The sequence below is a fragment of the Pestalotiopsis fici genome (assembly GCF_000516985.1).
Source record: "Pestalotiopsis fici W106-1 unplaced genomic scaffold PFICI_Scf_2, whole genome shotgun sequence".
Classification (NCBI taxonomy): Eukaryota; Fungi; Ascomycota; class Sordariomycetes; order Amphisphaeriales; family Sporocadaceae; genus Pestalotiopsis; species Pestalotiopsis fici.
The window spans coordinates 1,090,272-1,113,961 of record NW_006917092.1 but is presented as its reverse complement, the minus strand read 5'-3'; the positions used below and the strand labels follow the sequence as shown (position 1 = coordinate 1,113,961).

General features: G+C 49.1%; 6 protein-coding genes across 6 annotated transcripts; 4 read left to right on the top strand and 2 right to left on the bottom strand.

Annotated features, from left to right (window-relative positions):
* Positions 1-1,119: 1,119 nt before the first annotated feature.
* PFICI_02532 (uncharacterized protein) lies at positions 1,120-3,361 on the bottom strand (the record flags this gene model as incomplete). The annotated part of the gene is made up of 5 exons (XM_007831113.1): positions 1,120-2,027; positions 2,091-2,204; positions 2,253-2,390; positions 2,453-2,648; positions 2,720-3,361. 5 exons carry the CDS (start codon positions 3,359-3,361, stop codon positions 1,120-1,122), a joined length of 1,998 nt encoding a protein of 665 aa, XP_007829304.1.
* A 400-nt stretch (positions 3,362-3,761) lies between these two features.
* Positions 3,762-8,107, top strand: PFICI_02531 (uncharacterized protein; the record flags this gene model as incomplete). The annotated part of the gene is made up of 9 exons (XM_007831112.1): positions 3,762-4,189; positions 4,245-4,517; positions 4,599-5,816; positions 5,920-6,332; positions 6,389-6,634; positions 6,685-6,744; positions 6,813-6,860; positions 6,903-7,061; positions 7,116-8,107. 9 exons carry the CDS (start codon positions 3,762-3,764, stop codon positions 8,105-8,107), a joined length of 3,837 nt encoding a protein of 1,278 aa, XP_007829303.1.
* A 3,118-nt stretch (positions 8,108-11,225) lies between these two features.
* On the top strand, positions 11,226-12,488 carry PFICI_02530 (uncharacterized protein; the record flags this gene model as incomplete). The annotated part of the gene is made up of 1 exon (XM_007831111.1): positions 11,226-12,488. One exon carries the CDS (start codon positions 11,226-11,228, stop codon positions 12,486-12,488), a length of 1,263 nt encoding a protein of 420 aa, XP_007829302.1.
* A 1,540-nt stretch (positions 12,489-14,028) lies between these two features.
* On the top strand, positions 14,029-17,171 carry PFICI_02529 (uncharacterized protein; the record flags this gene model as incomplete). Its single annotated transcript, XM_007831110.1, has 3 exons — positions 14,029-14,048; positions 14,099-16,210; positions 16,826-17,171. 3 exons carry the CDS (start codon positions 14,029-14,031, stop codon positions 17,169-17,171), a joined length of 2,478 nt encoding a protein of 825 aa, XP_007829301.1.
* A 289-nt stretch (positions 17,172-17,460) lies between these two features.
* Positions 17,461-19,188, bottom strand: PFICI_02528 (uncharacterized protein; the record flags this gene model as incomplete). Its single annotated transcript, XM_007831109.1, has 1 exon — positions 17,461-19,188. The coding sequence occupies one exon, from the start codon at positions 19,186-19,188 to the stop codon at positions 17,461-17,463; it is 1,728 nt and encodes a 575-aa protein (XP_007829300.1).
* A 1,879-nt stretch (positions 19,189-21,067) lies between these two features.
* PFICI_02527 (uncharacterized protein) lies at positions 21,068-23,672 on the top strand (the record flags this gene model as incomplete). The annotated part of the gene is made up of 3 exons (XM_007831108.1): positions 21,068-21,098; positions 21,163-21,648; positions 21,715-23,672. 3 exons carry the CDS (start codon positions 21,068-21,070, stop codon positions 23,670-23,672), a joined length of 2,475 nt encoding a protein of 824 aa, XP_007829299.1.
* Between the last annotated feature and the right edge of the window lie 18 nt (positions 23,673-23,690).

The following is a 23,690-nucleotide window of genomic DNA, read 5'->3' as shown; positions in this document are numbered from 1 at the left end:
ACCGGCCCCTTCTGTATTGGGACATGTGATTTTGCACAAAGGCAATAAAATCCTTGCTATTGGCCCCAAGTGTGAAAAGATATGATAGGTATGGGTAATAGTTGTTGTATTAGTTGAGTTGTTCACATCCAACAGAGGTTGGATGGTCAAAGATATATACATGATGTGGAGAAGCGCTCCACTTATTCCTACATTTTGACACCAAGCAGAATGCAACCGAAGTTAGGTGTGGGGATGGCGAGTTGCGAAATCAAGGAAGTCTCATCTATGGCGATGCCGTGAATGGTAATGAGAACTAGCAACGTCTTCCTGCTCACCGTATGACTAGGATTTTGCCAAAGCACATCCGTCATCTTGGATTGGTTGGCATTCTTGACTAGTCCCATAAAATTTGTCAGTCACTGGCCGTCTACTACAGCATTATCCAGGTCCATCATTACACAGGAACACTGCAGAATCTTACACCGGAGCAATTATGATGATCCCAAGTGATTGGATTACCCGGAAGCGAATAGCAGAGACGGGAGCCGTGGATTAGCGATGCTCGAGCTGAAGAAAATCAAGTTAGATGTTCTCATAAAACAAAATTCCGTCACATACGACCATAGGTACTAGAGAACTCGGCATCCCGTCCGCTCTGCCCTAGATAAACTGGTGACCGCCGGATTAGTACTCAGATCGGTGACGGCTGGGGAATCCCTGGTGTTGTATGTTTTTGCATTTTAGTTACTTATGTTTTTATTTTTGCGAATCCAAAACTGTAACTGGTACACGCAAAGTTAAGAGCCGAAAGACATATAACATTAAATCTGCGACATGGTACGTAGCCCATTTGTATCCAAGGTAGTAGCCGAGCTACCAGAGTGGAGCTTCACTTCTTGACAGTGATAAACAATACTGACATGACCTGATACGACCAGTATCTGAAATAAAGAGTGAAATTAAAGATAGTCTACATCTACGAAAATAATGTGTGAACAAACAGACTTAATCAACCCTTCCCGTTGTGTCATCCGAAGGTTGCCACACTGTTGCACATCATATCAGTTGAATAGCATCGTGTCTCGTAACCATAACCAGGTCTCTTATTATGTATTCCTCATGTGATTGCCTCCTGCATCAAATGCCCATCTCCCTGATCATCCGCTCGTCGCTGGGCGCCCAGGCCATGTTTGGCAGTTCATCCACACTCAAGATCAGCCCCTCTTGCTCAAACCCGCCACGTACAATGGTTGTGCCGGGAGCACTCGTGAAAAGCACTTTGACTGTGGCAGGGACATCTTTGACTAGGCGCAGGATACCGAGAAATACTCGTCGAGCGTCCGACCAGAACTCGTCGCGCTCGAACAAATACACGCCGTCAATTATGAAGAACACAGTCAGGGTCTGGGGAATGCGCCGAACAAGCCAGATGAGTAGTTTTAGTAGCTCATCGATGGACTGGTGGGAACCTTGCAGGAGATCAAGATTGATCTCAGTCTGTGGATCCCACGGATGAAATACGTGTTGCCGCAGAATTTGATCAATGAGACTCGCCAGCATGGCGCGCTCACCGATGCAGCCGCCCGCGTCGCTCCGGTCAAAGTGACGTCCGCAGAACCAAAGTGCCGAGATGAATCGGGGCCTGGCTCGTAAGGCCTGCGCCATGGTTGTGCAGAACACAGTCAGGGGCGATATCCCAGCAATAGAATCGGCTCGAGGGTTGTCCCACTCGACAAGTAACTTTGCTGAAGCTGTGGACACGGCCCATTGCTCAAACAGCGTTGAGGATACAATCTGCTCTGCTCGTGCTCTTTGTTTGTGAGACATTTCTTCTTTTCTGTCGTTGACGAGTGAGATGTCCCGAAGGTCGACGTCCATGGAGCTAATCATGTGGCGCAAGGTATTCTGATCAGGAAGCTGGGCCTGGAGTGGTACAGGCCACGGAGTTCCCGGAAGTGGCGATGGTGTGCGCAATGCAATTTCTTTGTAATACAAGGTCTCGTGCCGAGAAGCCTCGAGGGCTTGCCTAGAAGCCTCGAGCTCGCCTTTTAACCACGTTTTTGTGTCAGAATACTTTCCAAAGATGGAAGAATAAGCTAGATGCTTACGATCTTTTCTCTCGATGTGGATTGTAAACAAGTCGTTCATTGAACTCAGTCCGGAGGCCATAAACCCTAGCTTTTCCACCGCGTAATTGTGAAAAGACTGTGTCTGTTTCCATCCTGAAATGAAAGTTAGAAAAGTAATTGATAGAGACCATGCTTTCTTACGCATATCCTGCTGGAACATGTATGACTTGGAAGCCTCATCCATGAGACTATTGCTTTTGCTCTCGATCGTGTTGACGCTGTCCCGAAGATCCTTCCCGTAATCATCACCGCCGAAGAGCGCCTTAAGGCCTCTCTTGACTATGTTTTGCCACGTAATTATAAGTACTAGATCTTCTGAACTGATTCCGAGTCAGGCTCACCAGAATTACTGAGGAAAAACACAATCGCTTGCTCGACTGCTTTGAGGATTATGATGGTTAGATCTGTAGACGCCTCTATTATGTTTTGATCGCCTGGGAAAAGACTCAGGAAAAGTTCAACTGGCGAGAAAACGTCCAAAATGTCATCGAAAGAATGAAGAGCCTCCCCCCTAACTTGAGCCGATTTGTTTGTAGCCTGTGAACAAAGAAATTAGCAGCCAAGGGGGTTTCTAAACCGAAAAGAATCAAGGGCGGAAGCAAACGTACATTGACGATGACCTTCACTGTGCCTACGATTGGCGTGGCGTAGGTGCTATCCGGAACTAGAGTGTCAACAACTTTGATCAAGTCGGATACAGGGGCGGACTTGTCAGCAAGCTTGCGTCGTATCCTCGACATTTGTCCCAGAGGTCCTTTCACATCCTGATATTTATTCTTGGCCGCTTCGAGAGTGTCATGAATATCCTGCCACCCTTGTTTCCCCCGGATGCTGAAGCCCGCATCAGACAATCCTTTCGGTTCATCGCTACTTCCACAGAGCAGGCTAAGGGCGTCAGGCAAAATCGTGCTCCAGAATTTCATAGAATGTATATTCGTGATTGCTTCTCTGGGAACGAGCTGCTCACCCTGGCGGCCTAGAAACCCCGGCTCACCTTGTGGAAGAGCAACGGACATGGTCGAGATAGTGGGAATGGGAATTGCCACCTGTAAGCCAGAATCAAGCGACAAATTATTGGATGCTAGTACTAGAGCTTGGTTGTTCGGGATATACTTTCCGGAAGCCGGGTCGAAACTGAGCGGCGGCTGGTCAAAAGCCGGATGCTGCGCCGGCATACGATGATCGATAAAGTCTGTCGTCGTCTTGCGGCTGATGCCGCATGGCGTAAAGTCGATTTCTTTCGTTGTCATTGCGATACAGCCTGTCTGGCGGGGTTCGGTTGAAACTTCAAAGAGGAACTCGAACGCGAGGCTCGGAGAAGCTCAGATTTGAGTCTTTCGAGACGACGGGCGATCATCTCTTCCTAATGCAGACAACCGACGTCGTACTGCATCAATAAATGCCACAACTCTTGAAATCATTGGCAGTCGTGCCTCTTTGCTCAGCCCCGATGCAACATGGGTGCATCTTCCAATCCCAGAACGCGAGGCTCTGACCCCTCTCCATGATGCAAAAGTCAACGAAAAGCGTGGCCCACTTCTCGAATATTGGGATTCTCCTTCAAAATCGAAGTGACGAATCTCACGATTGTCTTCATCCTTGGTAATCGAAGCTCTGTCTCGCGCAAAAGCTGTACCTGATAGCATCGGTATGGAGGACACCAATCCAAGGGCATCTGGATCCGATATGGGCCCAGTAAAAGAGGATGCCCTACCTACAGAACCCCTCGATACCCCGCGTTCCCCCAGTACGGAAGAAAAGCCTGGGGCAATCGCACCGACGTTCCTGTTGAACGAAATCGAAGCGCTGAAGGAGAAGCTATCACTCTTGGAGCAGCTGGCTCTAGATTCTCGCGTTGCTGGAAAAGAAGATTTTTCGCAACCAAGGCGCGCTTCAGATGTCGGTCCGGTCCAGCTTCAAGCCAATCGGAAGGCAGAACTCCGAGACTACCGCCGCAGAGCACAATGCCTCTACGGCCATCGAAAAGAGTTTGAAGCTGACGGGGGGCCTGGCGATTGGAGGTATCATAGTTTCTACTCCTCATACGGAGCTGATGGCAAAAAGGATACCGATCACTGGTAATATCTTTGTACACTTCCCTGTTTTTATCATATGTTGCTAACCCACCGAAAGGGGGATGGCCACCAAAAATAAGTACCAACGGCCAGATCCTTTTGACCCCTCACACCAATGCGATATGAATCCAGATATCTTCGCACATGAAACCCCGGATATATTCGATCAGACCATCGATTTTGGTGCGCGGCGCGAGCGTTTGCGCCGTAATTTCGAGTGGGACTTGGATCGGATCTACCATGCTGAAGAAACTCAAAAGCGAATCCGCGAGAAGGAAGCCGACACTGCAGCAGAGCGTAGACGCGCCGAAGCCATTGCAAAAGCTGCTGGGTCAGGCTCCGGGCAGAAGAGCATGAGTCCATCGAAAAGGACGGGCACTGGCAGTGGTGTCGGAGCTACCGAAACAGCAAGCCACGGATCTTTGGCATCGGAGACGAGCCCCGAAAGCCAATTGAAACGATTGGATTGGCTCGCTTTTCGCACGAAACCTTCGGTGACACAAGATGGTGTATGTTGCATTGATGTCCTGGTAGGTGAGCCTGCCATCGCCAACACTCAGGACTCGTGGTACGGCTTCTCTTCAGAGAGTATCCGCAAAGTCCCGGAGACTAGAAACCAGCTATTTCAGGATCTGACAAACTCTGGAAATCGCCCAGTACCTGAAAGGATCAGGATTTACTCCCCATTGCTGCAGTCAATTCTTTCCAAGGTTCTTGGGCATCCTGTGCTTGTGGGCGAGGACTTAGACTTCGTTCTTCTTCGCCCTTTCAAAGCACTTGTATATCGCGAAGAAGCTTTGCGCGATTGGCTTTTGGCCCTGGAAAGGAAGTTTGGCGGTGCTAAGAATGACACGCACACAACTCAGACAAGCAGAACTGCTGATGCTGAACTAAAAGCTCCGTCGGAATTAGAGACAGGTGCTACAAGACCTCAAAGCGCTGTGGCCGATTCAGTATCTCCACAGACAGAAGATCCCACAATGGAGCCTGCAACGAAGAATTCCGACGTGGACCACAACGGGATCAAGAACATCGACCAGAAGGAGAGGGGCGATGATAATGAGGGGGAAGTAGAAGAAACCCAATCTGAGGGGGCCATGGACCATTTGCGAATATTACTGCAATTCATCGACTCGGAAATTGTGCCCAGACGCCGTCATCTCGAAAGCTCGAGCTGCAAAAACGTAGATTTCTCAGACTTGTGGTACCTTTTCCGACCGGGCATGGAAGTTATCGGAAACGATGGTAAGCAAGTCTATCGTGTCGTGAAGGTGTCGAGTGCCCGCCACCGGGTTGTCTCAGCCTGGGAAATGTACTGGTCGGGAGACAAGGAAAAAGACGAGAAGAAAAATCAGCCACCATTCAGCATAAAATGCGTGTTTGTTGACTTCAATGGCACCTCGCTGGGCCCAGTCAGCATCGACTTCAGTTTTCCAAGGTTCATCGGAGAAAGAGAAGTGACCTCATTCGCGGTATATCCACTTCGTTTCCACCCCCACAGACGATCTGACTTCAGCGATTCTGAATGGCGAGCTGTGTCTAGTTTGCCCGAGGATCAGAGGCTGAAGACGAAGCTCGTTCTCCGAGGCAAGAAATTCTTAGAAGTTGCCAATGTGAGGCAAATGTATTAGTATGTACTCCCTTATTCCTTCTTGTCTTTTGTTTGTGCGTTCGATGCTAGCCAGTGTAAAACTTTCTGTTATGAGTCGATAGCTGACCATCTCTCTTCATAGTGCCGGTCCGACGATCGATGTGCGTGATGAAGTTGAGAGCCAGGTCGTTGTGGACTTTGAAACCGCGTTTTCAACAGAAGATCGAAAAGACTGGAAACCAGAGCTGGAACTGTTGATGGGTAGTCAAGATGATGAGGACGACGACAAAAGACCCTGCAACGCGGCATGCTGCATGGGCCAAAACGTGCATGATGATCAGTACGTCGACGAAAGCCAGAAAACAGAGTACATCAATCACCTATTCCCCCACAGCCCAGGCATCGACACAGAACCTTCAGTGGCCATCATTCCTAGATCACTGGGTGAGATTCAAACCGGCCCCGGCTCGAAGACTGGTTGTCAGATTCCCGACGAAGATCTACTCATCATGTCTTATCGTGTATTTGCGTTCGTACTCCGAAGTCGCAAATGGGGTATGTCAATTTGTTTTGCAGTTCAGTATTACTTTGACTGACGTACTTCAATCCAGCTCAACTCGATCTCACCTACATAACTGATTTGTATACACCTGATCCCGAAGATATCGGGCTTTCCGATATCGAGCCTCCCCGTGTCGATCATGTTGCAGACGACACGAGTCGAAAAACAGCTTTTGACCAACTTGTACTTGAGAAGGGGTACAAAAAGATGATCTTGTCTCTAACTGCCCAACATTTCCGGGACAAGGAGTCTGCGGTAGGAGCCACGAAACAAGTCGACATCGTCAAAGGCAAAGGTATTCAGGTGCAAGTTCGTCAACTTTGGCATTCGCTAAATATATCCTAGGCAAGGGACTCATCATCCTTCTTCACGGCGCTCCTGGAGTCGGCAAGACTTCTACGGCTGGTTCGTGGAATATTTCCCTTTGTCGCATGATTGCTGTTGTCCTTGCTGATTGTCCATCATGCGAATAGAGGGTGTTGCCGAGGTTTTCAAAAGGCCGTTATTCCAGATTACTTGCGGTCAGTCAGCCGTCCTACACCAAAGGTTCTGAACTGATGAAGTAGGTGACCTTGGTACCACTGCGAAAGAGGTCGAGGCCGCGCTCGAAACGAACTTCACTCTAGCTAACAAGTGGGGATGTATTCTTCTTCTGGACGAAGCAGATGTTTTCCTGGCACAGCGGACAAAAGAGGACTTTGTACGAAATGGCCTAGTAGCAGGTGAGCCACTGGAAATCATGACATATGCCGATGACTTCTGACCAAACATCACAGTTTTTCTGCGTGTCATGGAGTACTACAGTGGAGTTCTCTTTCTCACGACAAACCGAGTTGGTGATTTCGACGAAGCTTTCACATCCCGCATTCACGTCAGCCTCTATTATCCCGAGCTGGACCAGAAGAAGATACTTGATGTATTCCAGATCAATTTGAACATGATCAAGGACCGCTTCAAAAGGGCGAAGCGGGAGATTCTTATGGATCACTTTGAAATAGGTGGCTTCGCGACGCAGCATTCAGTACAAGCGAAGTGGAATGGCCGACAGATCCGTAACGCATGCCAGACTGCCCTCGCGCTTGCCGAGTATGAGGCACAGGGCAGCTCGTACGACCAAATTCTGAAACCAAACCGTCCGGACGCAGTCGTCGAGCTCAAAGTCAAGCATTTCGAGGAAGTTCAAAGGGCCTACATGGAGTTCACCAAATATATCAACGAATTGTACGGCAACAACGCGGACCGCCGGGCAAAAGAGCATAGGATTCGTGCTCTGATAGATGAAATAAGCGTTGTGGCGAGTAAGGAGGCGTTTGGGGCAACGGCCAACGCTCCGTCGCCGGCGCCAGCTACAGCTCAGGGCTCGTTTCCACCAGCTTATCAAACAGCACCTGGGTATCAACAACCGCCCGTTGGAATGCAGCCCAACTACTATGCCCAGCCCGCAGGCGTAGCCAATTCATACAATCCTCAAGGTCACCAGCAGCAGTATTCGGGGCACGTGGCATTCAACCCAGCGATGATGGGCAACAGCGGGCCGCCGAACGCCGGAGGCATTCAAAATGCTGGTATGCAACACCCGCCGCGATCCCAGCAGTCTGAGAACAACCAGCAACAGCCCTGGATGACTCAACAGCCTCAGACTCAACAGCCTCAGGGGGTGCATGGCCCCGCGCAGCCGGTCGGAGGGTATCAGATGCCATCGGGGACGGGATCCAGGGAGGGATTCTCGGCGGGTCAGTGGCCACAAGGAGCGCCGAACACAACTTGAGTGAGGGCGGTGCGGATCTGGAATCAAGTCTAGGTTAGCAAAGTAAAAGGCCACAAGTGATACTCTCCTTTATCAAGTCAGTTTTATTTTTGATACAATTCTTTTCTCCTGTTGAATTTAATAGAACAGCCGCAATTGACGACTTTTATTTACCAAATTGCCTTCTCCTAAACAAGACGCTCTTATAGAGTAATCTGTACAGCGTGTGCTCTGAACTCGCAGAGCATTTCAGGCTCGTGGCGACGGCGAGTGCGCAGGTGCTGGACCGGGAAGCGGGTGCAGCCTAGAAATGCTATTCTTCGGGGGATTCGAATCTCGGCTGAATTCATTGACCTTTTAGAACAACGGCAACCGATACCTCTGATCATCCTCGCTCATTGGGCTGTTCTGCTAAATTATGATCGAAATTTCTGGGTTTTCGTCGACGGTGGTGATATGACAAAGCCTCTCCCAGCCTACCTTGGTTCTTATTGGAACGATTAGCTAAAACTCCCTCGAACGTTCTTGCACGAGATTGATGCTATTAATTATTTCTCCAGGCTAACTTATATGGGGTGGACAGTATTCCATTCATGCTTCTACACCACGGTTATCATATTAGCTTGTTACCTCTTCCTGACCAGACAGATTCAATCGCCGAGAGACCTTGCTCCAACCAATCTTGCAAGTACGAGCCGAGATTTCTAGAGATTAATCGCTCAAGTAAAGCTCCGCTGCTTGTGAAAATCCAGAACTCGCTACAAGAACGGAGCACGGTGGCGTAACGTGCAAGGAGAAGAAGTGCCGCAGGTTAGCATTGCTCTATGAGGTCAATGAAGGAATTTGAGATCAATGCCGGCCAAGCCAGGGAGAGATGCACTATGTGCCCGTGTATCTGTCGCCTCAATTCGGATGTCCGCTGTAGGCGCTTGATTGCGTCTCTCCATGCTTCCATATCTGTCGGGTCTAGACCGGTTGTCTCAAGACTACGAAGCAGCGCGTCATAGTCATTTCCGCAACCACCTGGCTGCATGAAATCAAGCTATTATCTCTTCCAAAAGATGGTTCAATCACATACGACCATAGCTCTTAGAAAACTCGGCATCCCGTCCGCTCTGCCCTAGATAAACTGAGAAGCGCCGGATTAGTACTCAGATCGGTGACGGCTGGGGAATCCCCGGTGTTGTATGTTTTGCTTTCCTTTTTTTTTTTAAACAGTTTTGCCAGTTATTTATTGCTATAGCATCCTTACACAGTGTTATTACAGATACTATGTGGCACCGGTCACGTCCCGTGGGCATATAGGTCCTAGTTCGTGACCGTTTCCCAACAATTGCGAGCATGCTCTTTACCTCTTCGTCTCTTCGTACAATGGTAGCGTATGCCCTGACATAATATTAAATTAAATCGCGGTTCATTACGATAACGACGTCATAATAATTACGGAAAACCCGGGAGCAACACGCGATTTTATGTAATTAAAATAACATTGTTTAAATAATAATATTCTATTAATTTCAATTAATTTACAGCGTTATAATTGCGAAATTATATGATATTCCATATTTTGCTAATTCGCGTATCCAGCTCGATTAGGCGTCCAGCTCGCTTATGGACTACGTTATTTATTCAATATTGAAGCACCGACCCCGCACAATAAGATAATAAGCAGCTGGAGAACGTCTAGTACCCGCCACTTTATATCACAGACTCTATAATATCAGTCAAATACAAGGACCTCCTCTTTCCCCAACCCACTCTATGATAGCGCCATGCAACCAATTCAGTCCAGCACAGCGGCGCGTCATTCTAGAGTTTCACGAAAGTATCGAGCAAGGTATAGCTTGACATATTTCCTGTAAGTCAGGAACATGATGGTCAACGCAACTGCTGTCGGAGGGTTTACTGGGGAAGCCCTTTTCGACGCCAACGAGCAGGGAGAAATAGAGGAGTGACAGCATCTTAGAACCCGTACAGAGACAGGCGTAAAGAGAGTGCGCGAGGCATGGGATTCGGGCACCAGAAAATGCTTTCTCGCATCGATACATAAGCTTGTCTGCTTTGGCGGACAGTCGCTTGCACTTGGTCAGATTCTTCAACCTGTTATCAGACACTTCATCCGAAGTTTTGACAAACCTGTATGCGCCGATGCACGAGACTTCTGGAATCAAATTTGCAACGTCGACCGCAAGAAAAACGCTTTGACAGGATGGATCACCGCATTTTGCTTTTGGGACAATGAAGGACATCACGAGGTCCATCCGCACAGACATGGTGTGTCCCTAGACAACGTAGACTACGGGTTTGTGGACGTAGATGCGTTACCAAACAGGGTTGCGAAAGTCTAGATCCGCATCCAAGATGGTGGAAATGAAGTTAATGCAGAAATGCTTGCCGGGTCGATACCTAGGTATGTATCAATTATCTGAGTAGTGGCAAAGAGTCCGCAAATAGGATGTCTGGTTTGGACATCTTGCAGCCTTTTACCAGTTGGTTTATATATGAAAAAGCATAGAAATCTCAAATTCCGAGATACGATTGATTGCTTTTCGCACTTTTTTGTCGTAAAGGGTGAGATTACCCAATGCCTACCCAGGTGCCGGCCTATCGGGGACCTCAAGAAGATATGGTTAGATCCTGATCAATTTCATCAGTCAAATTAGCTTTAGACATTTTTCCCAGTCAATCTAGCATGAGATGGACTTCTAGTATCGCCAGTACCAAATATTTGATTAGAACAAATGATTTGAATTCAGAGTATCTAAACCCCTATCTAGGTAGTCAATAACTATGTTAGTTATCGGTGTTCTTTCGGCATTTTTCGATATAATTGATGGATTTCACCCCTTGTTCCAGCCCGTGGATGAACATATGAAGAGAATTGATAGACATGACTTTGAAGCGATATCTCCACATGTGCAACCATCTCCACACTGCAACGTTGCACTGTGCATATATGCACGATGCAACCTATGGCGATAGCAACCTCGCGACTCAGTCCTGTGCCAACGGGTAGACCAAAATATCCTTTAATGGGCTCAATGAACTCAGCATTTCATGCTAGATTGATTTGCTACAGCCTACACATACAAAGAAACACATCACGACACTGTTATATACCATCAATCTCTCGCACAACATGATCCCAATGGTGGCCGCTGATTCCGTAGCCGACTTGCCAAGCTTTACAAACTACTGGAATGTCACGCCTCCACTCAACTACAGCGATGCATTATACGCTGGCTGGCCCCAGTTGCCTACCCTATCTGACATTGAAGTGTATAATGGAGTTGCCCACGGACGCACATACGCACACCATCCTGAAATCTATGCCCGCAACAACTCCGTCTACCTAATACACTCGTCCGCTCTGATCGACGAAGACAGCATGGGCCAGCAGATCTGGCTGACCACCTCACAAGATGGAGGCTTCACATGGAGCCCTTCAGCGGAAATCCTACCATCGGCCTTGCTCCCCAACCAGTCTGCCGAGCTGAACTTTAGCTACTGGTGTAATGAGGGAATCCAGCAGCGAGCGCTAGGCGGCCTGACCATCCTTGACTACAACGAGACGCTCTTTGCCATTGGCGAGACCACGAACTTTTGGTGCGCCGGCGCTCTGGGTAGCGGGAATCACGGCGCCGGTCGCGTTGCGCGACCAATCAGCTACGATGGCTCAATCGCCGGTGACCCTTGCTGGGTAGAGAAGACCAACTGGACAGACTACGTTGGCTACCCCGGTACTGTGTACGGGTCCAAGTACGGGATGAAGTACTGCGAAGATGCGGCAGCACTGAGAGAGATTTTACAGAAACCAGATCACGTACCTGCCTGGAGTGCATGGCTCTACAACGGCAACATGTACACCGAGAATGGCGTCAACTACATGCAGGAAAACACCTTTGCAGTGTGGGTCGAGGAACTGGGCGTCTGGCAGCGGTTTTGGCGTGACATTACGGCTGTCAACAACACGATGAAGATATGGGTAGAATATTCCTCCACGGGGCTGGACTGGTATCCCGTCTCCGAGCACCGATATGGCAACCGCATTCTAGAGACTAATATTCCTGATGCCAAGACGAAACAGTTCTTGTTGGATATTACCGGCCCAGAGGATGACAAGACACATGTTCTGATTTCAAATCCGAGGAATAATACCGAGCTGGTAAGGCAGCCCTTGTCGATCGCCACGGCGCGAGGTCTAGGTTTGCAGCAATATCGGGGTGTTGGTGTTCTCAGAACCAACGCGAGTGAGCAAATCGCTCCTGATACCCGAGACTACAAGAATCGAGGTTTCAGCTACCCAGCGGCGGTGAGAGTGGGGGACAATCTAGTCGTCGCGTATAGTGAGAACAAGGAGAACATATGGGTCAGTATGATAAGGATTGAGAATCTTCCGTGATTATAAGTTACAGAGCAATAAAGTGTGCAATGAAAGGATACATTGCGAGTAGCCAGTAGAGCCAAATATTGTCACTTTGGGCCGATGTGGCTCTTTAAATTAGCCAGGATATTTCAACGAGCGTGGCAAACATCTCGGCTGCCATTTCCGACCGTATGCTCTCGGGACCTCGTACAGCGAAGATCACAGGCCGCGTATTGACGCAAGTGACTTTTATCAGCGTACAATGGAGTTGGATATCCTTGCCGGTAGCGCTGGTTGTGGTGTCCTGCCCTTTTTCTTGCCGCAGTCATGCTGCTTACCTAGGGTTACACCGGGCCCAAAAGTTGATCTTAGAAATCGTCCCTAGCGCCACTTTTGATGACCGAGTTATCATATCCTTTAGCAGTGGCTCATCAATGGTCAGCATGGAGCCAGGTGCAGCTGAAGGCAAGGACAGTAGAGATTATGAACCATCTAACGAAATGAGGAATTGGACTGGAATGATTTTAGCCGTGACCAGCAATGGATAAACCCCCGCACGCAGCACTTCCACACCCACGGGCCATGACTACATATTCACTGTGCTACACTGTTGAAATGACCTAGGATGAACAGGAAGCAAAAGAAAAAGCTCAGGAGCAAAAATACACAAGTCCGGGGATTCCCCAGCTGTCAACCATTTGAGAACCAATCTGGCGGTTTAAGCATATATCTACCCGGCGAAAGTGGACTCTCGTCACTTCCGGTGATACGGCAGACGGTAACCCACAGCTCGCTTTTATTCCAGGGGCAGCTACAGGTAATCGAGCGTCATGCGAGAGTTGTAATTACGCTCGCTTAAGCTGGCGAAGTATCGTCTTTTTCTCCAATCAGATTAATGAACGTGGTCGTTTCGTACTAACAGTGAAACAATACATTATGCAAGGAGAGAAAGTGCCAAGAGCTCAGCCTACTTCGACAAGCTGCCCGACCAACGCCACTGTAAGGCCCCAGAGGGCCGTGGAAGTACAGGTACACGTGCGATCACGGGAAATAAACGAAGTGGGCCAAAATAGTGAATGAATCTACCAAAGCTATAGTCACGAAGAGTGCTGATCTGGCTGATCTGGCTGATCTGTCAATCTACGCTGGGGCACTGAATCTATGGAAAAGTGGGCTGTAGAAGTAAGAAGGCGGGAAAACCGTAGTAACTATGAGATGCTGTACAACTATTAAGCATAGTACGCCACCCTATCTGCAACGTTTCTTGCTTTATTTCGCATTCGTCTCAGTCGCACAAGGGAAGTCAATGGCACAGCTTTTGCAGCCGCACCATTATCTACCTGGGTACCTAACTAGTACTTATTCTGGGCGCCCGCACTTTCCCCAAGCCGAACCAACTTATCGATCTGCTTCGCTAGTCCGTTCCTAGGAAGTAGCCTGTTTCGCCATTACAACAACATCCGGCAATCGGATCTGCCAACACCATACCCCTTCAACCAAATATCGCCATCCGTTTATGTTGGACAGAGGTCGATAAAGTACTAGGTACGAGTCCTTGTCTTACTAGATTTCAATTATGGAGAAGGCATACTCCAGGTAAGTAAACATTGTGTGTGTTACGGCAACATAAATTGAAATCATTCCAGACACGATGGCCAAATGACTCGATTTGAGGAGGCGTCACGCATCGCTAAGCACCTAGGCTTGAGACAACCAAATCAGGATGATGAATGCTATTTCCACTCATTACTAGCAAGTAAAACAAACGCCGAAATTTTGCAGAGGTGTAACGAAACTTTGCTGAACCTAGAGGAACGAGCGCGAGCTTGTCAGGGGGACCACGACTCTCACGCAGATCAGGCTCTCACAAAGTTGATATTCAGGACAGAAACAAGCGAAGGCGGACACTTGATGCAGTCTTGGTCAGGGAAAAGGCTTTGTGTATTCATAAGCGATGGCGCAGGTCAACAGGAGACCTGGACCTTGATTCGTGAGTTGAAGCTGACTATACGAAAAGCGTCCAGTGACGGCGAGATAGAGGTCACTGTAATCGCTGGCAAGGAGATAATAGCGAGAATTCTCTACGACAAGGGTTTCGTGTTATTGCGTTGTCAAGGCCGGGCTGGTCTGGCGCTAGAATTACTCACTGCTGCGACGCAGGATGACGGAGAAGACAGCGAGCTCGACAACGCTACAGGGGGCACGGATCACACCGACAGCTTCGACACAGCCAGAAGCATATTGAGCACCATGATCGGGATAGCTACTGTGTCCAACTTGATCGACCGCGGCGTTAGAGCTAGCATTCCCTCAGGAGCTAGTCATTGGCTGCCGCGAGAAATGTTAGACAGTGTTGTCAACCTCACTGCACTTACCAGATGCGAGGATGGTTTCATCGATCTACGGCAGTCAGGCCTCGAGTACTATGTGAGGCCTGTACGACCTGTATATCTGGATCTACTGTGTCCAGCTTGTTGGGTTACTACCAACTCATCTAAGCGACAGATGGCACAAGATCGGTCGTTCATCGCACCACTGCGCTTAATGCCACTTTCTAAAGAAAAAAAAGAATATACGGCGGTCTCATACCTGTGGAGCGAGTTTAAGGGTGACGATACCCTGAAAGATATGCAAAAGTCCGCAGCTGCGGTCGGAGCCCCAACCAGTTTGTGGGTCGACAGAGTTTGCATCAACCAAAACGACCCCGCTGAGAAAGCCTTGGAGATTTCTCGCATGGGATCGTATTATGCTGGCGCACATACAACTCTTATTTACCCTGCCAGCAAGGTCGTTGATATCCCTAAAGTCAAACTTAATAGACATTTAGTGGCCATACCAGAACAATTGCGCAAACATCACGGCCTACGGATGTGGAAGCAGGACACCTGGCACGACAGAGTATGGACTTATCAGGAGGGCGCTCTAAGTAGAAACCCTCAGGTTTTTGCCGCTGAGATGAACACCGGGCTAAGTGCAAGCTGGTTGAATTTCATGTCCTGGGCCGCGGAATACGAAGAGCCAATCAAGTGCGACGTTGCCTTACCACCATACTACTCAGTCCGCTTCAACCGGCCATGGGGAGAATGCACCGAAGAAGAAAGATGGTCATATAGACATACCTTCCAGCGATCATGGACAGCATGCAGCCGCCATAACTGGGAACCAAGTGCCAACAGTATCAAAGTACCTCTGGCCACGTTGATGGACCGCACGCAGCTGAGAAAGTGCAGTGAGCCGCGCGACAAAATATTAGGTATACTTGGACTGACTGCATCGTCGGAAAGCCTGAAAATAAACATGGCCACAGATCTCAGAGGCATTTTCTGCGAGGCTATACGATGTGGCATTCTTGGAGCAGAGATTTTATTGGCTGGGCGCGAGGATCGAGGGCCAAGGTCGTGGATTCCTCGGATGGATTCCGTTGTCAGATGGAAGCCCTCCCAGATCTCACAAATCGGGTACATTTGCAAAGCGGAGCAACCTAGCGTTGATGACGATGGAAACCTGACCTTGAGAGCATGTGAAATCAAAGTAGAAGAGAGACATGTGGAGAAAGGCCCTCAAGAAGATGATGTTTTGGGCGGTTATCATCAGCTTGAGTTCACAGACTTTTCCGGGCAAGTGGGGGGCCTTCTGTGCATGAGATATCGGCCACATATCCGAGGAAAGGCATTTATACTGAAACCCAGCGAAGACGCCCAAGAACGGGACTTCGGGAAACAAATTCTAGTATTTGCCACGGAAGTAGGAGAAGGAAGGTATGTTTTAGAAAGTGCCTGCGGTTTCAAGTTCGGAGATATGTGGGAACAGGGCGAGTTGGATCCAACGGTACAAGTCTTTCAACATCTCTGTTTAAGCGCATAACAAGATTTTCCATTATTTAGGTACGCATTTCTCACCTGAGCCGATGTGGGAAGGGGGAACTGAAGAAGATGATCGAGGAAGCATTAAAAGATGTCTTAGTTAATCTCTAGTCTACAAAAGAGAGGTGCTAAAGAGCGAACTATATACCCACATTGTCCTCTCTACTAGCCTCCGTGTTTCGATTTATCCGCCCGCTACCTCACGGATACGAACCAGGCTACCTTGACGTATCGAACATATTCCAGTCTTCAACGCCAAAGATCTCAGGTCACTCAAGGTTGACATCATCATTGCTGGCGGCATTTGTGAATTGTTCATACGTGTGCTACGGAATGTCACTAAGTACCATCTCTAGGGGGAACGGCAGCGTGTTTCATCGCATCCAGGCTGGCCGATGCCGCGCCCGAGCTCTCCATTCTAGTGGTTTAGAGTGGCCGCGATAACTACAAAGCATCGAATGTCATCTACCCTGCCCTAAGGCGGCAGAACCAGTTGCCTAATAACTCCAGAATACTCTTCCACAAGGCCGTCAAGGAAAGCCAACTCGGGGATAGAGAATCCATGATCCAAGTTGGGAACACGCTTGGAGCTGGCTCGTCCATCAACCTGATGATATACATCAGAGCTCAGCAGCGCGACTTTGACTCGTGGAACATGGAGGACTGGACAGGTGACGATCTGCCGCCTTATCTACGACCGAATATCCTGGTCACAGTTCATCAAGATCCCGGTGACCTGTTCAGCCAGCCTCGCCAGTGGATTTGGTCTACTAGGTATGCATGGGCCAGCTGCATCCCCATGAATGCAGGGAACTTTGGGCTCCAGGCAAGGTATAACCGCTCAAAGTACCGGTGACTACAGCCCTTTACCAGAGGAGGCTTGTAATACCATCCTTTTTCACCACTCTTCTAAAACCCTACATCACCGCTATATAGTAGCACTACTGAGCGATGCTTCTCACTGGCATTAAACCATTCATTGCAATGCTCTGAATCACGCCCAATAGACTTTGACGCGTGCTTTGACATGCCATCCTACCAGCTTCACTTCCACAGAGCTGCGAGCTCACCGAACCAGAGTCTACCACATCGCGTTTAAACTACTCCAATGAGCAGCTAGCCCCTTACACCAGAGATCAACCAAGTCAAGTGCGACACAGTCTACTGCCGTTATCCTCCGCCCAACTTTCGCTGCCCACGGCTGTTGCAGCGTAGAAAACACCACATGGGTCATACTTTCGCTTGATCTGGAGTAGTCGGCTATAGTGGTCGCCATAGAAAGTCGACTGGAAATTAGGCTGATGCACATCGCCTTCATTTAGATAGGCACCGCCACCTGGAGTAAGCGCCTCTAGCTTCGGTAGCAAGTCATTCGTAATGCTGTTCATGTTGTCCAAAGTAGCAGGCCAATCCAAATAACGAATGGGGGTTTCGATGGCAGCGTTGAAGAGCGCTTCTCTAAATGCAGGGTTTGCGGCAACGTCATCGGGTGACGAGACGCCGCCTTTGACGTTGAACGCGTTTCCGATAAAGACATTGCCACTTTGCGTACTTATATACCTCATGGCCTCTACCAGATCGGCAGTGTCGTTGTTTTCTACAAGGGATCTCGGTATAAGCCGTCCTCCTAGGTTCTGGTCCGAGACGTTGAACATAATGGTGGCTGACACAGAATTAAAGGTAGTCAGGAATGTCGGATAGCTCGATGATTTGTATGTATATGCGAGTCCAAGACTATCGAGTGCATCGGTAAAGGCTCCAAGGTGAGCGTCCAGCTCCTCGGATGTTACGTCAGGGAATATGGCCGGACTGAGGAAAAACCCCTGAGAGTTGACAAGGAAGATGGCAATGGCCCCAGCGTCCGTCAGATTCGGCAACGTCTCAATAAAAGTGACCAGGGCAGAATACAAGGCGTCCTCATTCGTTCCATTGTTGAGTAGCGTCAGGTAAGCTGTCGAGAAAGAGCTGTCGGGCAAAGCTTTTACCACAACTGAAACCACGACACCAAACGTGCTGCCGCCACCGCCTCGCAGTGCCCAGAACAGATCTGCATTCTCGGTTTCGGTAGCCGTGAGAAGCTCGCCGTCGGCTGTCACTATCTCATATTCAAGCACCTGGTCAGTAGCCAGACCAAACTTGGATGACAGAGGCCCGTGACCTCCACCCTGGATATAACCACCGGCTAGACCGACTGTTGGACAGTTGCCTCCCACGACAACATAGCCCTGAGAATCTGCGAACTCATAGGCTTCAATCACCTCGGCTCCTGCGCCTATTCTTATGGCCGGTCCATTGTAATTACTGGTCTGATAATCCTGGATGAGTTCCATTGACTTGAGGTTGCGAGTCCAGAGCCCGAGAGCATGAGCACCCGTGGATTTTCCGAGATAGTCGTGGCCAGTGTTACGTATAACGAGTCGTATATTATTGTCTTTGGCGAACCGAACAGTTGCCTGGAAGTCTTCACTGCTAGTGGCATTGACCGCGTAGACGACATGAGATCCAATCGTGCAGGGTGTATCCGGGTCCAAGAAGGGGTTGCACGAGTTGTTGGAGAATGGATACGCCATGGGTGACGAAGAGGAGACCAAGTGTGTTTCCGGATAATACCACACATTGCGCAGCGCCTCGCACGCATCGGGGTCATACAGACTGCTGGACTGGCCAAATAGAGTATTGTGGCAAAAAGCGGCGATGGGTATAGTGGCGACGAGATTTCCGCCTACACTCTGGTTGAACTGATCCCATTTAGAAGAGCTGGGCCATGATGAATCACCCGGAATGGTGCGACATCTCTCGGGAGTCTCTGTGCTGCTACTGATACCGATGGCTGTGGTGAAAAGTAAGAGTGCTCGAGTAGAGGTGAACAACATGGTCGCGAACACGGTCCTCGAGGACACACGACGCAATGAAGAGTAGCAACGATGGGATGTCTACCAGCTAGTCGGTTGGCAATGGAGAAGAACAAAAAGAACCTGGGGCTAAATATGTAGCAGGTATGCGAAGTTCAAGGATTTATGATCCGAGTTGCGGCTCAAGTGACGGTCGCGACCCCATATTTACAAGGCTCCGTATCCCCCCCCCCTCCCGTGAAGCTGGAAATAAGTCACCAATTAGTTTTTACGCACAAAACATGACCTATTAAAACCAGCAAAGTGGCATGCCAAAGTAACACCACTTCCCATTGTTGGGGTACATGCATGGTGATTTGAGATTGGGGTTGTTGGATTGGAGGATACACGACCCGTCAAATCACGAAAGCTCACCAGCTTTCGTGCAAATGAAGAGTCTCACTTCCCGCCTTATGTTACACAACATCGGTCGACTCACTATGATTCATGCTTAAAAATGAATTACATGCACAAGACTTTTGGGCACGGATGGCGCGGGTTCAGACATAGTGCAATGGTCTGACTACCTGGTATGTATTTGACATCTTCTATACTACTGTGTCAAGTGTGTAAGCCTCGAGCATCTCAAATCCTACCAAGAACTAAGACATTCGCAAAGCTTGCAAGAGATGTCTTTAGGAGTAAGTATCTTGACATCTCATATAATATAAGACTGACCAACAAACGCTTGGTTATTTGCAGAGCCTGAAAGATATTTGCACTGGCGCGATGTCGACATCTTGTCCATGAGATGATTGCTGCCAAACTCAGGTCTACGAACCTGGCAAAGCCATCAGAGCTCCATGATTTGATTTAATAAGTCTTCTAGGACTCACAAAAAGAAGTAATATATATTCATTTTACAGGGTGGAAATGATCGGCCAAATCCCATATGTATGGATTTGATCCAGTAAAAGGCAAAGACAGGGGAGTGGCGGCGAACGCTGTACAAGTGGTGATGGTAATGGTTGAGTGCATGCATGATGCGAAACAACGGTTGGCCAGTCAGACCAGTCACTTGGGGTTTCCTCGCAGCAATTGGCGATTTGTTCAACCGCAGCTTCCATTCGACGCCTGCAGTTTATTTCTTTTATTTTACTCTCCAGCAGCAGTATCAATACTAGTAGATCTTATGATGGGGAAGATTATTGTGTGTGGCGATTTGAAAGAAACAATGGAAAATTGTAGTTATTGTGCATTGGGAGCAACTGCAATGCAAAGAAGCGGGCATGTCATGGCTAGACGGAACAATTGTTTCTTGGACAAAGCAAAGTATACAAGTGCTATGGGTGGTGTATGCTGACAGGGGCACTAGCCAAGGATGATTGTACTAAGCAACAAGTGGTCGAGAAGTAGGCAGCTGTCAATATATACAGGCTGTCGTGTTGGACGGCTTTTTCATCTGGAGAGTTGTAGCATAGAGCATAATAAAAGGGTTATGAACCGAGCAAAGTCAGATAATGATGTTACTAACCTAGGTTAGGTATTTTATTGACGAGGTGAGCGGCCTTGACTAGCACATGTGCAACCTCCGGCGTTGCGTCTCTGAGCTATTTCCACTACCACGATTCTAAAAAATTGTAGGTGTGTATTCATTGTCGTGTGTCGCAGATTAAACAAGACTATTTTGTGTTCATATTCTTTCGTCGACGTTTGAAATCCTTATGAAATGGCTAATCACGGCAGTTTTGAAGCGAGGTCGTTTGTTTCAATTACACAGTACATGTCCGAGGGGTAGACGCGTGCTCTAAACTCAAAAGACGCGTTTCTGCAAAACAGCTCTAGAATAGCTCCTGGCCAGCAACCCCGGATCCTGGATCTATTAGTCAACAACTCCAATTGGAAATGCAAGTCCCCAACTATGGCGGACAACTGTTTCTCCTATGATGTCTGTAAGTTGTACCTACAAAGATGAATTACGCGCGTGCATTTGAGTTGATCTGATCCGTTTCCTAGCGCGGCCCAGTCGCAAACGAGCTGCCGCTGGCGAGTCGGCGTCCCAGCCGATAGTGCTCATCGACAGCGACGAGGAGGAAGCCGCGGGGGAAGCATTCACCGTACCAGCACCTAAGCGGCACAGGGTCGAGCAATCACTTCCCGAGTTCATCCCTCTAGACATTTCCGACGACGAGAATATCTTTCACGGAGCATCCAATCTACACAGAGGTCGAGATCTCGATGCGCAAAGTGCCCCAAATGCATCCAAACACAAGCGCCCGCATCCCAGAGGTGACCAGCACAACAGCAGCCGCAATGCTCCTCTCAACCCCTCAATGGATGAGAGAATCGACAAGATGATCACAGAGTGGACGCGGGACATGTCTGCGGGTGCAAAGAAATACTACGTTGCCCTCAAGGCCCGACAGCCTGGCATATTCACAACGTGGCCCGAATGCGAGGCCCAAGTCAAGGGGATAGCGGGATGGAACGGCAAGACTATGTGTACGTACTTTCGAGACTCGTGCAGCATAATGGTGTGTTCTTTGAGCTGACGAGTATCCTGCGCAGATCGGACCTGTTCCAGCTTGCAAGAAGCCCGAAACTTTGCACGCGAGAACCTCCCAAACGTGCTCCAAGAGCAAGACAGCCGACAAGAACGCGTAAACGACCAATACAATCGACCAGAGCGGGACACAGTCCGGTCTTTCAGAGCTGAAATTTCGGTATCAAATCAGCCGAGCGAGATCTCGAATGGTCAGAACCGCTTGAAGCAAGGCCACAGCCATAGGAACGGCCACGACTTGACGCAAAGTGGTATTGCAGATAGCAGGCCAGCAATCTCGAGAGGTGGACTGTCTGCACCACAACAAAGCATCTCGGTCAAGGTCGACAGCGGCGAGCTAGGAGATGCAGACGGGAATGTCGAGTTTGACGTGGCAGATGACGAGCCCGAGCTTTGCAAAGAGCAGCAAGAAGCGGTGAACCATGCTCTCAGCGGCCGCAACGTCTTCATGACGGGCTCGGGAGGCTGCGGAAAGAGTGTCGTCGTTCGCCACCTTCTCAAAAAGTTCCGAGCCGAGGACAAGAATGTCTCCATCGTCGCGCCCACTGGTATCGCCGCATTCCAAGTTTCCGGGTCTACAACCTGTACATTCATGGGTTGGACGCAGGATACCTGCCGGGAACCTTTTGAGCAGGTGCGCAAAAACCTGTGGAAGAAGAAAACGGCAAAGCGCCTAAAGAGCACCGACGTGCTCATCATTGACGAGATCAGCATGGTCAGCAACTTTCACTTTGAACGAATGAGCCGTGCTTTTACAGAGATCAAGGGCTACCGCAATCAAGAAAATCTGGAGCCGTTTGGAGGATGCCAGGTCATTGCTGTCGGCGACTTTTGTCAGCTGCCGCCTATCAATGGTCTGGAGTTTTGCAATGATTGCGGCATGAAGATGACCAAGTCCACTGGCAGAAGTACCACTTATACTTGTCCCGAGTGTCCACGACCCATTGCATATACTGAGCAGGACAAATGGGCTTTCAAGAGTGAGGCGTGGGCAGATTGCAACTTCGCCAACGTTCACCTAACAAAGATTCACCGCCAGAGCGACGAGAAATTTGTTCAGATGCTTCAAAAGGGCCGTCTTGGCCGGAAGCTTGTGCAAGCCGAGATTGACCTGCTCATGAACCACCCATGCAATGTCGAGAATGGCGTCTGGCTGTCCTCGAGGAGGAAGGAAGTGACTGATCGTAATGAATCAGAATTCGCAAAGATCAATTCTGAGCAGTTTGACTACTGGTGCATTGATAAGTTTGACTGCGCACACGACGATCTTAGAGGTACCGTCAACCCAGTATATTGGGGCAAACCACCCATGGAGAGACGACCTCTGGATAAACTGTCAGAGCATCGCTACAGTAACTGTCTGTCTCTCAAAGTCGGCATGCCCGTCATCCTGCTCAAGAATGTCGACGTACAAGCGGGTCTATGCAACGGCAGCCAGGGTATTGTTGTCGGCTTCGAAGATTACCAGAAAGCTGCACCACCGACGCCGCCCAACGATAGCAACTACGAAGGCGACGAGGAGGGCTACAGGCGCGCCCACCGAAGATGGTCTGAAACCACGAATTTTATGAAGCATCCGGGACTGGACAAACAGGTACTGCCGGTCGTCCAATTCCACAACGGGATGCGTTGCATGATTCAGCCCGATTGCACCATATCCCAACTAAGCGCGGCTGAGGGTCGATACAGTTTACTACTTCGTACCCAAATTCCGCTTGCCCAGGGCTGGGCTCTCACGATCCATAAGAGCCAAGGAATGACTCTGGAGCGCCTTGTCGTAAATTTAGCCAGTGTATTTGAACACGGCCAGGCCTATGTCGCTCTTTCTCGAGCCACGGCACTCGAGGGTCTCAAGATCGAGGGTGGTCCCTCAGCAACAAATGCTCTTCGAAACAAGCTGGGTCCGCCACAAGAGGTCATGGAGTTTCTTCATGAAAAGTTCCCCCACATGTTTCAGAGCTGAACATCCCAAGACTCCTAG